Genomic DNA, 15,648 nt, shown 5'->3' on the forward strand with positions numbered 1-15,648 from the left:
ATTGAGATTCAAGGGCCGCTCTGGAAAATCTTCTGTAAATGTCAGGCATCTGTCTGTATGTCCGTCTGTCCTACACAAACTCGTGACTACAATTTCACAACTGATTCCGAGGAAACTTATACCAATGTTACTAATACTTAGACTTTGAAAAAAAGGATAATCAGCATTGTCCAATAGTTTTAGAGGGAGTAATGCCAATTTGATTATCAGACATTTTAGCAAGGATTGGATGGGAGATATGGAACAATGTTTTTTTCTTGGAGAATGTGAGCTAGTTTTTCTAATTCTGACGATGTTTAAATGAGGAATATTAAAGATAGTCCTGTATTATTGCAAATAAAACCAGGCACGGATTCAGAGGGCGGATCCCGCGAATGCTCCTCCATTGAAATCTGAGGATATTTTTTTTGTATGAGATCATGATTGATTGTCATCCATTTCCAAAAAAATCTATGCAGTATCAGAGTAGAAACACTGGAAAAATAATATTAGAGCCTTACAATCAGGATGTATGTTTACTGACAAGGATGGCCTGTCAATTTATTTTCTTTGATTCTAGGATCAAATTTTCTGTCCTGCCCCCCGTTTTTTTTTAGAAAACTTCTTTCTTCCGCATATAGTGCTGAAATATTTATTAATGTAATCAAAAAATATTTCTTGAAAATTTCAATCCTGTATTTTTATTTCAAATTTGACACAAAGTACGCCTCAAGAAGACACAAACTTGTACAAGTACATATGGGAGATGCACTTTCTTACATGTAAAAATACTTCACCGGTGGCAGTTGTGCAATATTTTCTTCCTATTGTTTAGTATAAATATTACTACTAATTGTTGAAACGCTCCATGTACATTTGTAAATGTTGAACTTTAGATCCTGATAAGTCATTCACTATTGAAGTATTATAAATAAAACATTGTGGTACGTGTAACTTCAAATATGAATGCAAATTATAACATATTCACACAAAGAGACACGATCATGCAACCAGAATAGTTTTATGTATATATCGCCTTTTGCCCAATTTTCTGTTCTCTCCAGTCCTAATTCTTTTTGTCTTCAGCTTATTTCTTCACAGTCAAGTTTTGTATTGCCATTTTAATATTCTATTTCTTCTAAAGACATTTCGTCACTAACTATAACGTAACATCATCCATCATAACATTTGGAGTAGGAAACAATCAATAACCAAACAAAATTCTGCAGAAATGGTACACAAATGTGATTAACTTTCTTATTTTATCGCGGACCCCCACTTTTTAAAGAGTTAATAATATCAGCTAATAGATACCTTTTCACCTCAAGTTTGAAAAAAATCTTAACGTGAGAAGTATTTCAGATTACTGTGAATATGGTTTAAAAGTTAGTTTTTCTTACTATAAAAGGTTCTTTTTAGGTGGATAAAACTCATTGTATTTTGTTTTTAATGTTTTTACAGACAATTTCCAATCTACTGGTGTATGGCATGTGTCATTCGTAAAAATAAAGGCAAGAATTGAATTTGAAAAACTCACAATTTTATGAATTTTTGAACTGCTATATCTTTGTTAAAAGCACGGTGACCTATATTTTTTAGAAGTTTATTTCAATGCGTTTATACTTGAGACCATTCCATTAAAATTTCACGAAATTCCTAACGTCAGAACTGATTAGTGTGATTTGTCTTTAATATAAGTTGGGTACCTGTTCAGAAAAATGACAATATTCAGTTTAAACTTCGAGACTCAGACCAATGGACAAGTGCAATTGTACTTTGAAGGACTTGTGAAGCAACTTGGAAGCACAAAGTATGGTACAATGTAAATGATAATGAAACATCAGATGAAATAAGAGTAGACTTCAGCAAACTAGAATGGAAAACCATGTAGAAGAAAGAAGTTCATGCAGTTCTTGAAGAAAATCAGAATGGCAGTGAAGTTGCGAAACAGTTAGAGTTACTAAAGCTAAAACAATTTGATACTTATGTGGAAAATGAATACACTGGACAAAAGACAGTCTCATCAAAATCTGTAATTACAAGCAAAAATGGAAATGTAAGAGCACGATTAAGAGTCTGTGGCTTTGAAAGAGTAATCAAGGGAACCAAGATTTTAGTGGAAAAATAAAAAAAATGTAATCCAGGGACAAAGACCAAAGGGGGAAAACAGACACAGATAACAAAGAAGATAAAATAACTGAATTAATTTGTACAAAGCAACAAAGACAGCACTAAAAACTGGGAGCCTGGACCATGGACATGTGCATCAGTAGGCAAGCATCCTTTGCTTTTCTAGAAACAAAGACTTGAGTTACTGATAAAAAGTCAAGTCCAAGGTAGACAAAAGAAGAAAGGAAAACTATGACACGTTGAACAAATTGGAGGTAAAACAAAGATGGAGTTTCCGTTATTTATTTTGATTCTGATATGACAATTACGGTACTTTTCTACATTTTCATGACTATTACGGTAACCTTAGACCCACTATATTTGTCCATATTTGGCTGTACAGTTTACGCTATGTTAGTTGAAATGGTCGCTAGTGAAATTTAGTGCTTTGTATTATTTATAATGATGGAAAGGGCAAATTAAGTAGAACAATGTTAGGTAAGACAATAGTTGTTTGTATTGTAAGGTCACAGTGTTCACACATGGACAGGTACAATATTTCATTCATTGACGATTGTTATTGTTTGTTTTCATACATGATGGCACATATGTCGAGTGCTACAGTGTACATGTGTAAGTGATTTTTACGGAATATAATATAACTTTTCTCAAACATAACGTTCAATATTTTTTTCATTAAATTTTAATTTGATGTTAATTCACGCTACTGAAATGAATGAAAACAGCTGATACACATCGGAATGTTACTTGTATTTGTTAACATGATTTAAGGTAGGCAGTAATTTAAACACACACACGAGCCACGCCCAATAAGTTGCGTGCTGCTGGTATAGCAATTGAAAATCAACCACAGTTGTGGTCTCAAAGCCTTTTAAGGTCACCATATTAGAATGGGAAAGGATGTATCAGAATATTTCTTACAGTTGCTGCTAGCAAAAAGTGGACCGTTGAAACGTGCCTTCTTACAAGGAGAACAATTAGACCATGAAGTGCTTTTTAAGCCTCCTGTAGAATGTATGATCTTAAAGATGAAGCAAGACAGTTATATATAAGTTTGAGAGAGATCAACTTTTGAATCTTGGATGTAGACAATGTTAACATACATCCAGCAATGTTTACTCTAATGGGTGAAAAGATATTCATGGGATCATCTGAAGACAAAGATATCTAGTCTTTTGTCTTTGGTGGCATATTCAATTTCAAGTGGGACCGCCAGTCCACGCTTATCTGATATTATAAAATTATTTTTATTCTTTAAAACAATGTTTATTGTTCTTTTAAACGTGTAAGTGATCAAGAATAAGTAATAAAAAATTGACAAAGTACCGTTTCGTTCCCTGGTCTTCAAATCCCCTCGAAAACATGGCGATCAAAACATCCGTCTGCAGCTAATAAAAACATTGTTAAATGACACATTCATTTCCATTTTTACTGTCACAAGTAGAGGAAAACACTCCACCATCAATGATGGAAACTTAATGCACGCACATGACGAGACACATTAGTCATTTAATGTGCCATTCTAAGAGGAATTATGACTATGGTGCACTGGGTAGCTTTTACAAAAAAATGAATGTGGCTATTCAGGCTCTTTAGAGCCTTTAGTTTGCATATATCTCCTAAACTGTTAAGCCAAATTCTGACATGGAATTAAAGTGTTCAGCATGATGAGATCTATCTGTGGTCAAATTGTGGTGAAATTTAAATATTATGAGCCATGTTGGGAGTTGTTGCCCTATTTTTCACTATTCTTAATTTTATCTAAAAAATTATCTCTAACAACAATGAACTGATGATAAATGTTCCTAAGGGTATTCCACCTAGAACTGATGAACTGATCGTCGAAAAACAGCAGCCATTACAAAAAATAGAACATGGGGCTCAGACGGCATTATTGTTGCATATATCTTCTAAACGATTAAGTTTAGCCATATTCTGACATGGTAAAAGTATTCAGCATGATTTGATCTAACTGTGGTTGCCTTTTTAGTTCACCTGGCCCTTTAATATAGTCACCATATCCATTCTTGTTATATCTTGATGTTTGGACAATAACTTGAGTAAATGTAAATGGATCTTGCTACTATGTGTAATTACACAAAAATAAAGTAGGGTGTGTACCATAAGGTACCACACCATTAAAGGTTATTGACTTGAACCGCTAAGGAATGAGGAGCTGAAAAGGGGCCAGAAACAAACATTTTCCTGATGGCGAGACATGAAATTATACATTAAGGTGCCATACAGTGAGAGGGAGATAAGGATTGATTTTGGGTGTATATAACTCATTAGGAATTAGAGGCTAAAAAGGGGCCACAACATTTCTGGTAAAATTCTTCAGCTGTGTCAAACATTTAATCTCAATCCTAATTTGGAGTGGTATCAATTAAGCTTGAATGGTGTGTCCATACTTGTTGGAATAGAATCACTTGTTCAAATCTATCAGTATAATGAGAATGGATATAGTGAATATGTCAGAGCGACAACAACCTGACTTGAATGAAAAATGTCAGCTCAATGCCACCCATGGATCTTCAATGAACAACAAGAAACCCTCTCATCATGGGGTAGGCTGCAGCTGGTCCCAAAACATACCCTAATACAGCTAAATGATTGCCCTTATAGACTCCAGCAAAATAAAAAATTAAAAGTGAAAAAGAACAAGATATCTGGTATCTTGTAGAGATTAGAAATTCTTGACTTGGGACAGGCACAAAAAATGTGGCAGGGTTAAAGTTTCTTGGCATGATTTTAACCCTCCCCCTTTAAAATCTGGCCACTGTGAAAAAATATTACACTATGTAATATATAATTACTTTATTTTTAAAAAGGGATCAATATAAATGTATTCCACTAATATAATTATTGTATACTATATGCTGAGAAATTTAATGATTTTTCAATTTCTACGATCTGCTGTGTAACACATTTTTACAAATAAGAAAGGTTCAGTCATGGTACAGTGTAATGGTTTTTGGAGACTTTTTTTTAGGTGGATCTAGGGGAGTAGAGGGGGCATTGACTCGCCTCTAATGAGATTGAAAATTTTTCAGAATGTGAAATATTTTATATCAAAACCTGAAAAAGATAATATATAGTTCAATAAGTTTGTTTACATAATTTTATTAACATTGTTAGATGTTCACTGATGTAATATCAAAAAATGAAACTAAGGGTTTTCTTTGGCATGTTTAATTTTTGAATTTTGGATATCAAGTTAAATTAAATAAATGTTTAAATGGAAATTCTCAATTTTTTTTTACAGTTTCATTCTGTGATGGATTTTTTTTTCTGTCAAACATTTAATCACAATCCAAACTCTGAACTGTAATAAGCTGTAATGTTGTGTCCATATTTGCCTCAACTGCTTTGGGTTTGACTAGCTGCACCCTTCAGAGCTTTTTATTGATGTGTTGGTGTGACAATGAGTTTTTCCTCAGGATAGCTCATCCATTTTTGATGAAAATGGTTAATAACAAATAAAAGCCTTTATGTAATTGATTTTTTCTTTCAGTCAAGATGCACTATTTTCCTAGGAGGGGATTTGGTCAAAAATATTTCAGTTCATTTTTAGTTAATTTTTAGTCATTGATTCATAAATGGGAGGTATAATGATACCTGAAAAATCCAAGTTGAAGATGATTATGGGAATGAACTGGGGCTTATCTTAGTCCATGTACAAATAGTCCTAAGTGGAACAAAGGGTATTGTCTTTCTTGATCTGCTCTCAAATTATTTTGTATGAAATTTAGGATTCTGTACCATTTATCAAACACACTTAATCTGCTTTACTTTAATTGTAAATTATCATTATATCTAAATATATACTGTTGGTTTAGAATATTATGAATATAATGAGGAATGGAAGACACATCAGGCGAACTGATCAATTGTTTTTTGATTTCATGAAAAAGAAAATTAGGATTGAATAATTTTCCATAACAGTCCCATTACATTATATATCGCTAAAATTTTACTTAATTTTTTAGGCGTCTCTTGCCAGATCAGTCTCTGATGAAAGAACACCATTGCAACTTGCTATTCAAAATAACAATGTGGAAATGATGATGGAGCTTTATAAGGACATAAACCAGAAGGACAACAAAAGGTTGAAACAGCCCTTGCCCCCGGTGTTAATTGAGGCATTAGGAACTGGCAGGTATGATATACATAATTCTGACCAAATTGGGCTTTAGGCCAGAGTTTTAATAAGACCTTGACTAATATACCAGGAGTCCCGGGTGTATATGTATACTGTGTGATCATACTGTTTGTCCCTCAGTTCCTCTGCCAGTCTTTTCCTTCATCTATTTGTTCAGCCATCTGTTCCCTGGTTCCAAATGCATATCCTCTCCTCCTTTATTCCTGTATATTTGTTTTGTTTGTTTGTTGGGGTTTAACGTCCGAGCAGCAATATTTCAGCTATATTCAGACAATGAACATGAAATGGATGACAAAATGAACATGAAATGAAAAAAAAGGATGGGTCACAAGGATAAAAGGGTCGACAAATTTTGATTGCCACTGGAAAAAGGGGGGATGGGTAAGGTAGGGCAATTTAGCCTCCTGTGGCGGAGCGCAAAGGTTCCTACTCCTATCAAATACCACAGCAGGGTTCTTTAACGTGCGAGGAACGTGGCATCTTTCCCAACACGGTGCACCACTATGGTTTGTGGTCAGGTTTTCCGTATTATAGCCTGACAACCCCAGCATGTAACACGCCAGGGGTACCCCATTCCAACACCTGGGGCACACATCCCAGTTGCTCTGTGGGCAGAGCGCCTAGCCCCCGTCTAGGTTTCTGAGCACTATTTAGTCGCCTTATACGACAAGCTTAGCGCTGCTGCAGGCCTATTCTTTTGACACCCGGACCTGCACGGGGCTTATTCCTGTATAGAATTGAATGAAACTTTCTCACATTCTTCATCACTTTTTGGCATTGTGCACCCCTATCTTGCATGTCTGCCTGGGGGCAAACCATGTACTTAGTCATTCCATGACCAGTTAGGGACCATCTTTCTTTCGAGAAATCAATAGGAGCCTCTGAATGGGCACGAGACCACTATTAAGTTTCAAGTGCATTTCAATATACACATTTGAGCAGATTTAAAAAATTCCACTGGCGCACACTGAATAAAACTTCTCTGGCCTAAAGATATGTACAAACAGAATTTTCTATATAAATTGTAGAAAATTTTACCATAATTTTCTGAAATTAATACATATAACTCAGAAATTGGGTAAACATAACAAATGAACTGAGTTAAAAGTCCTAAATTTTAACCTTCTTCCACTGAACCAAATCACAACTTCTAGTCAGAATTGATTAATGAAAAAAAAATCCCATGTAATTTTAAGCTATTTTCTACCAATTAGAGGCAAAACTTCAGCAAATAGTTTCCAGTAAAAATATGAAAAAATGTGAAAGGTACCTACTACCAAAGTTGGAACTATATTCAACGAAAACCAAGGGGAATTAATTGTGTTCTTGTACCTATTGAATGGAGCTATATCAATTAATTAGGTTTAAATGGTCAGTCCTTACTAGTTGGAATTGAAAATGTGTTCTAATCTGCAGTAATAGTAGGTGTTAATTATTTTGTAATATTTGTCCATGGTCTCATTTTGCACAATAAATTAAAAAAGCTTCCACAATTTTTGTGAAACTTTATGAATTGTTTTTTTTTATTGATGTCTGTTCCATTTTGATTTTTATAAATTTTCCATTTTTTTTGGCAGTTATGGGACTTAATTTGTACAAATATTGGGTGATATTTTAGTTTTTTAGTTTCGGACTATAACTCAAAAATCTGTGCAGCAATTTCAATCAAACTTTAGTTTTTTTTATTTATATTGATCAAAGCTCTCTTTCAATTTTTAAAAAAAAATTTGGGTTTTGATTTTTTTTTTTTTGACAGGGTAGGCTTATCTTGGTCTGTTGGCCTGTTTGTCTGTTCATGTTTTCTTTAAAATGTCTTTTTTGCAAATATTTAAGTTACCTGATTGCTTCCCTTCTGGTCATAATATTATGTTTTGTCATACATTAAATCACAATCAAGCTTGTATCCATATATATATGCCAAATCAACCTCAGCGGAGGGTATCTTGCTGTGCTTGGTGAAGCATTTGCTTAAATTTGAACCAGCTCTGCCCACTACTTGCCCTAAAGTATGGACATTTTTTTACCGTGAATCTTGATTCTCAACAAGAATGGGACTTTTCATAGGACTTTGCCTTTGATAGAGAAAAGGATGGATTTGTTTCAAATTTGATATGTTGTTTTTTTTAGATAGGGTATAAATTGTAAACTTTTTAAACTTCCTGTTTGTGTGGGGGTATTTTTAACAACACATGCAAGTTGTAATTTTCCAGTTTTCTATTTTTGAGGTATGAGGACTTTTGTCATACAAAATTTGCACTAAGACATTGTTTTACTTATGAATTTTATGATGTTTTCAATAAATCCTACTGGTTAACATACAGACATCTACATTATCAGTTGAATTAATAAGTTCTTACAAAGGTACTTTATTCCATGCTTTCTGGTATGGTGGTGGTGTTTAATAGTTCTTTCACAAAGGTCAAGATAACAAACCCCATGTAACATTATTATGTTAATGCACCATGTGAATGTCATTGCTCTTGGTATATACACAAAGACCTGTACTTAAACGTGATATATTTTGGGGATTTTGATCCTTCAGGATCAAAATTCCTTATTTCATGGGTCTATTACTTGAACTTCCCTACTTTTTCTGAACATTACACAAAAATATAGTCCAAATGTAATTCCTTTTATATCATTCAATACCTCTTTTATAACAAGTAAATGTGTTTCTTGCAATTTATCAGCTCAATAATATTTATTATTTATGCTAATTAAATTAAGATCTAATCTTCATATCAACTCAAAATTGAGGGACTCCTTTTTGGCCTAGAAAGGTACTTAGTAATAAATTTACATTTAGGGAACTAATTTCTTGCAGTAATGTGTCTGGAAGTACAAAATGTGTTAAATATTTTCATTTAAAAGCACTTATGAGTCAAATTATCCATCCCATCATTAATATTTTACATTTATGAACAGGAAGTGAAGAGCAGTATAAGTTAATGTGATTTTTCCTGATGGTAAATTCTAAAAGCGACAGTATTGTTCACCTTCTGAAGATGGACCTTTGCCGAAAATTTAAAAATGATTCGTCACCTGATCTAGGAGTAATGGCCTTTGAAAGAGATTTTTTTGTCGTTTTTCACATGTACAATTTTTAAATCATGAGACAAAATTTAAGGAAAGTTGGCATGATCGTTTTTTAAGGTATCCTGCAGAAATTGATCATTTAAAATTTTTCATCAGTCAAAAAACATGGCATCATTACTAAGAATAGAACATTGGGGTCAGAATGCTTTTTTTGGGCTATTGTTTCCTCATCTATTGAAGAATAATGAGGATGAAAGCTACTTATAAGATCAACATGATATTCTGAGTTGACTGGCAGTATTGAAATTTTTTTTTTAGGCAGCCTTTTTCAAAATGGCTGCCATTTTGGAAGTATTTTCACCAGTTGCTCAGATTCCATTGATGTTTGGTTTCCAGAAGAAACATTATGTTCTAAGTTGAATGGTGATGATGAAAGTTTGTTCTAGGTGGCCCTTTTCCCGCTTATTTTTATATTTGCTTGGATCTCAACGATATTTAGTTTATATAGTAAACATAGTCTCCAGAATGGTGATGATGAAAACGTTGTAAAGCCATGGTTTAACTTCATTTTAAGTTCTTTTTCAGCAAATGTATACTAGGCTAATTTCCCATCAGACCCAGTGGAATAACAGGACATAGGGAGACCCCTGCCCAAATTTTTTCCAAAGGCTCTTAAACACTTTGAAGTGATTTCCAACATTTTATTGTGCCTTAGGTACTCAGTTGAACTTACAGCATCATCAATATATGCTTTTTTTTCAGCAATTTTTTGTCAAACATGGTACCTTTACTTACTTAGTTAATAGGGCTATTCAGGCTCTTTGAGAGCCTCATATTACTATTCATATCAAAAACATTTGTAGCTGCTAAGTGAGAAAACTAGCAAGTAATAACAACATATCCTGAAATTATAATTGATACTGATAGTATGCACAACATCTTTGTATTATTTATTATAACAGTACATATTTTATTTCAGCTATAATCCAGCTTCTTTGGGTGTATCTTTTGTAAGGAAGCTTACAGCTAGTCGTGGCAGTAGGGAGGGTAATGCTGCATTTACTAAGGTGAGGTTGTGTCTTAATTGTTAATCTAAGATGACAACATTTTATTTGATCGTAGAAATTTTTGTCTTGTCCACTTCTCAGTCTATTTGTGGTAATTCTTGGTTATAATTATACCTCCTGCAAGTAAATTGGGTGGGTATATAGGAATCACCCTCTGTCTGTACACATTTCTTGTAACAGCAACTCCTATATTGCTCAGGTGAGTTTTGATGAAATTTTATATGAAGGTTGGATATCAGATGTATATGAGAATGAAGGAATAGGACTCCAAAGGGAGATAATCGGAATGTAGGGTTGTACATATGAAAACCTCCAATGCACAACTCCTCCTTAACCCCTGAAGGAATTTTGATATATGTTTACAGGAAGGTTGAGTATCATATGTAGATGTGCATGAAAGAATATAATAACTGTCAAAGAACTCATAAAGGAGATAATCCAAATTAAGGACTTTACATGTTGAAGCCTTGTAAGTGGAACTCCACCTAAACCACACAAGGGATTTTGATATTGTATTAAAGGGAGATAGATGTACAAGGAGGAATATAATTACTGTTGAAGGACTTCAAAGGGAGATAATCCAAATTAAGGGTTTTGCATGTTTAAACCTCATAAGTGCAACTCCTCCTTAACTGCTCTAGAGATTTTGATTTAATGTTATAGGAATATTTGGTGTCATAAAGGAGTTTAATTACTGTCAAAGTATGCCAAACGGAGTTAATCCAAATTAAGGGTTTTACCTATTAGAACCTTGTAATTTTCTTAACCGGGATTTTGATGTGTTTTATAGGAAGATTGCAGTGTGGGAAACCATTTTTTTTTCACAACTTGCCATACTGGCTAGTGGAATATTGATCTTGCTAGCCAAATAGAAATTCAACTAGCCAATTTTTTTTTTTTTTTTTTTTTCTGTACTATCATCTGTTTTCTCTTGTATTTGACTATCTTCTGTCTTTCTTTTTCTTTTATCAACTATCTTTTCATTTGTTTCTAAATTTATCAAACTCTTTTCCATTTTTGAATATTCCCTCCCATTGAAGTTTTTTAAGTACTTGAAGTACTCCATTTCTGAACTCATGTTTTAAAAATAATTTTATATTTCAACAAATTCATCATTATGAACAAGAAAATGTTTATCATTTTCTTCTTGTTCAATTTTATTTTGACAATAAACAACTAAATTGCAAGGTAATATTTCATAAATTACCAAGATAATTTCGTTTGACTACTAATACGAGATCAGGACCGTTGCGTAGGTTTTGGCACATCTCGTTTACTGGAAATGCAAAGGGGGATAATCAGAATGAAAGGGTTGTACATGTTAAAAATTGGGAAGCACAACTCCTCAACCCTTTTAATGTATTTTTACATGAAGGTTGGGTATCATATGAAGATGTCCAGGAATGAATATAATTACTGTCAAAGAACTCCAAAGGGAGATAATCCAAATTAAAGGTTTTACATGTTGAAACCTTGTTAGAACAACTCTTCCTGAACTGCTCAAGGGATATTGATATAATTTAATGGGAACGTTTAGTATAATATCGTAGCTAAAAATGAATAAAATAATTCCTGTTGAAGGACTCCAAAGGGAGATTATCCAAATTAAGGGTTTTACATGTTAAAACATCGTAGCACAACTCCTTCTAAACTGCTCAAGGGATTTTTATGAAATTTTACAGGAAGGTTGAGCATCATATTTAGATGTGTTTGAAGGAATGTTGTTGTTGTTGGCTGACTCCAAAGAAAAATAATCCACCAAAAATTTTATATTTTAAGTCCATTTGAAGCATGGGGTATTGTGAACTTGCTCACAGTATTTCTAGTTAAAACTACATGATTTGTTTCATGACGGAGCCATGTTTTTGTGTGACCATTAAAGATGTGGATGTGTAATGTTATGGTGCTGTCATTGACTTTGTCTTCGTTGTTGTTGTTAATGTTTTTGTTTCTGTGTGATAAATTGAGTTGTAGCGAACCAAATGTCATGAAATTTTGATATGTTGTTACTTGCTGCTAGAAGAAGCATGTTATTTAAAATGGGGTTACTGCCCCCTATCCTGCTGCAAAAAAAGGAGGCCAATAGAGGTAAAATAGGTGTTCATTTTAGATGAATGTAAAAGGTTTATTTCTCATTTAATGTTGACAATTCTTGTTTTAATTTGTTTCTTACAAAAATTCTCTGTTATGAACATTTAACAGATTTAAAATGGCATTTAGCATTTTCAGTCTACATGGGGCCGAAGTGGGGTCACACACTAAAAGTCAACTTTTTAACTCACCTGGCACGTAAGGCCAAGTGAGCTTTTGTCATCATTTGGCATCTGTTATCAGCATAATTTTCTCTGAAACCACTCAGTAGATTAGTCTACAGCATTGTTTTGGTATATACTTTTAAAATTGTATTGATTAAAGAGATCAAGCATGAAACATTGCCCCTATTGCTTTTTTTTTTTAGACCACTTTCACCAACTTTGACATAAATCTAAAAAATTATAAGCAATATATGAAAATAAGTATGACCCTCCCTCTTTAGCATGAAGAGCTCTACAAAAGTTTCCATTGGGTCAATGTTGTCAGGTCACTTTTTATTCGAGTTATTGACATTGAAAAGAGGAAAATGACATTTTTTGCAGTTTTCAGTCATTGTGAATTGTCTATTTCTATTGATCTGGGGTTTATTTCTTTTTGCTCACCTGGACCAAAAGTCTCTGTGAGATTATATCAATACTTTGTGTCTGTTGTCCATTGTGGTATAGATAACACTAAACCTTTTCAATGATCAAATTTTATGACCACATGATTTCAAATTCTCCGGGTGAGTGATTCAAGCTCTCTAGAGCTGTTAGTTTTATCATACCCTTCAAATACAGAAACAAATTCTTGGATTTATTGAAAGCACTTTGTCTGTCCTGTTGCATATATTTAAGTTTCCATTCAGATCAAAATATTATTTGGTGTCATAGGTTTGTGCACAATCAAATTTTAGAGCTGTATCAAGCTTTAACTTAGTCTCCATATTTGCCAATTCTGTTTAGGGTTTGACCTCTCTAGGTGTATCTAGCTGTTCTCCTTGAAGCATTTTATTTCTATCAGCATTATTTTATTCTACTGATTTGATATTTTATACTACTGATTTTGACAATTTACTTAATATTTTTTTTTTTTTTTCCAAAATAAGATTTAAAGATATACTTGATGTTTTCTATCATTGAAGGATCCAACAATTTATAATGAATGTGTGGCTATTGTCCCTAATTTATTGGTGAAAGGGGTGAAGAAAGAGACAATAGAAGCATATACTCATCTTCAGGATGTACTTACTCCAGATCAATTGGTAGGTTTATAACAAACTGAAATATGGTGATACAACATTAGATGTCATTTTATGTTTCTGATTGACTATATTGGATGAATAAAATTCTTTGCTAGATCTTTCATTATATTGCAATGACTTCTTATGGGTCTTCTACTAAATATAATGCATGCAATGTATCAGGTAATACAGAGCAAGTTTCTGTATAGTGATAAGGAGCAAGCTAGAAGGGATTATTTACAATACTAAATGGAAGTAAGGGTGTTTACACATGATTTATGAACTGTATCTATGTTTCAATCAATCAACAAATTATATTTTGATACCATTTTCATAGAAAGTTTTTTTTTATTTTACCCCCACTTCTACATGTTTTTGTCATAGTCATGCTGTGCTCGGCAAAGCTTATTTTGCCAGGTAGGCAAATCAGGCTCTCAAGAGCCTCTTGTATATATGTCAGTTTTACTGCAAGTCAATGCATATTTGGTATGCAGTTGTATTAGCATGACTACATCATAATTTTAATCATATGCTTTTAATACTAATATGTGCAGTATTTAAATGTAAATCCTGAAATGTATACTAGTATTGTGATAAGATATTTCACAGTGGGGCTCTTGCATGTAAGTTGAATACTTTGTTTATGTAAATAAATATATAAAAAGTGACTTACCTTATAAAAAAACACTAACTTCAATTTTTTGTTGGTTAGAAAAATCAGTTGTCAATGCATTTGGAGAAAGCTGTATTACGAGGAAACCTGGAAGTTGCTGGTGATATTGTTAAGAAAGCTCATGGTTTGGGCTACAACTATCTTCATGTGGATGTAAGTATGCAGTTCTCATTGACTTCCATATACAATTCTTAATTGCACTTGTTAATAATACTGGTGTATGCATACTAACCTTATCTAGATGATTATATGGTCAGTTTAGTATATTTCCAAAAAAAAGGAGGGATTACATATTCTGGCCCTGGTTTCATAGAAAATTTCAAATTTTGAGAATTTCCTCAAATCTTTCCTCAACTCAAATTTTGATTCATCTAATCACTTGAAATTGAGGACGTGAGGTCTTCTTGTATATTGTTCTGGGTTTTTTTTTTGTATATGTAAGTAGTGATTGGTTACTGATGATATAAAGTTATGAAAAGTCTTTGACGTAGAATTTTGACAAATTAAAATTCTAAACCCCCCTCCCCCTCCCATGTCCTTTGTCTTTGACCATTTTTTAAAAACTTCTTCTCTGAAACTACCAGACTGGATTCAATGTAACTTGGTTAGATTTTTCAGTTTAGTAAAAAAGGCACATGACAAAAATGTTAACAAATGTCATCCATTTTCTTTAATCAATTCTTGCTTTTCAAAGTGTTTTAGACGCTTCCTGATGGGATAATCATTGTTAATTGGATTTAATTTATTCTATTATAAGTAAATCTGTTTCTGAATGTATCATATGGTTTAATAGGGCTGTGAAGCTTGTATGTAGCCAAATGCACATAGCCATGATTGTGTTCACCTTTGACCAGATGATAAGAGTTTTGATTGGTTCAATAATATATTTACATCTGATTGACACCTCCCAGGAGGATATTGTGAGTCACGATCACCTGGTCTAAATACTTTTGATTGGCTTTAGTTGTAAATTGGTTATGGTCAGTTAACTTTGACCAGGTGTCAACACAATTGTTTAATTGGAGAGAATATCTGTTGCTGACAAATTTTATGTCAATTTTAATATACAAAACCTAGGTGCCAAGAAAATCGCCAACTGGTTATTTTTGTCACCAGATCAAATAAAAAAAAAAAACGCAAATCGCGACATTGGTCAAATTTTCATTTTAATCTGTTACGCCATGTTGGAGTTATTGCCCTTTTTCAACGTTTTTTTGCTATTTATCATGTTATTTTTTTTTAAAATCTTATCCCCTGACACTACTTGACCAATTGGAACCAAACT

At 33.1% G+C, this 15,648-nt stretch overlaps 1 protein-coding gene across 1 annotated transcript in view; it reads left to right on the forward strand.

The window, feature by feature from the left end:
- LOC148626287 (poly [ADP-ribose] polymerase tankyrase-like) overlaps positions 1–15,648 on the forward strand; it is a 172,023-nt gene that overhangs the window by 24,112 nt on the left and 132,263 nt on the right. Inside the window, exons 9-12 of the mRNA XM_088570167.1 lie at positions 6,099–6,268; positions 10,287–10,374; positions 13,592–13,711; positions 14,403–14,516. Coding sequence (XP_088426293.1) covers positions 6,099–6,268; positions 10,287–10,374; positions 13,592–13,711; positions 14,403–14,516 — 492 coding nt within the window. The remainder of the gene's footprint in view (positions 1–6,098; positions 6,269–10,286; positions 10,375–13,591; positions 13,712–14,402; positions 14,517–15,648) is intronic.

The sequence above is a fragment of the Perna viridis genome, chromosome 2 (assembly GCF_037379345.1).
Source record: "Perna viridis isolate PV_CMFRI_1.1 ecotype Kerala chromosome 2, ASM3737934v1, whole genome shotgun sequence".
Taxonomy (NCBI): domain Eukaryota; kingdom Metazoa; phylum Mollusca; class Bivalvia; order Mytilida; family Mytilidae; genus Perna; species Perna viridis.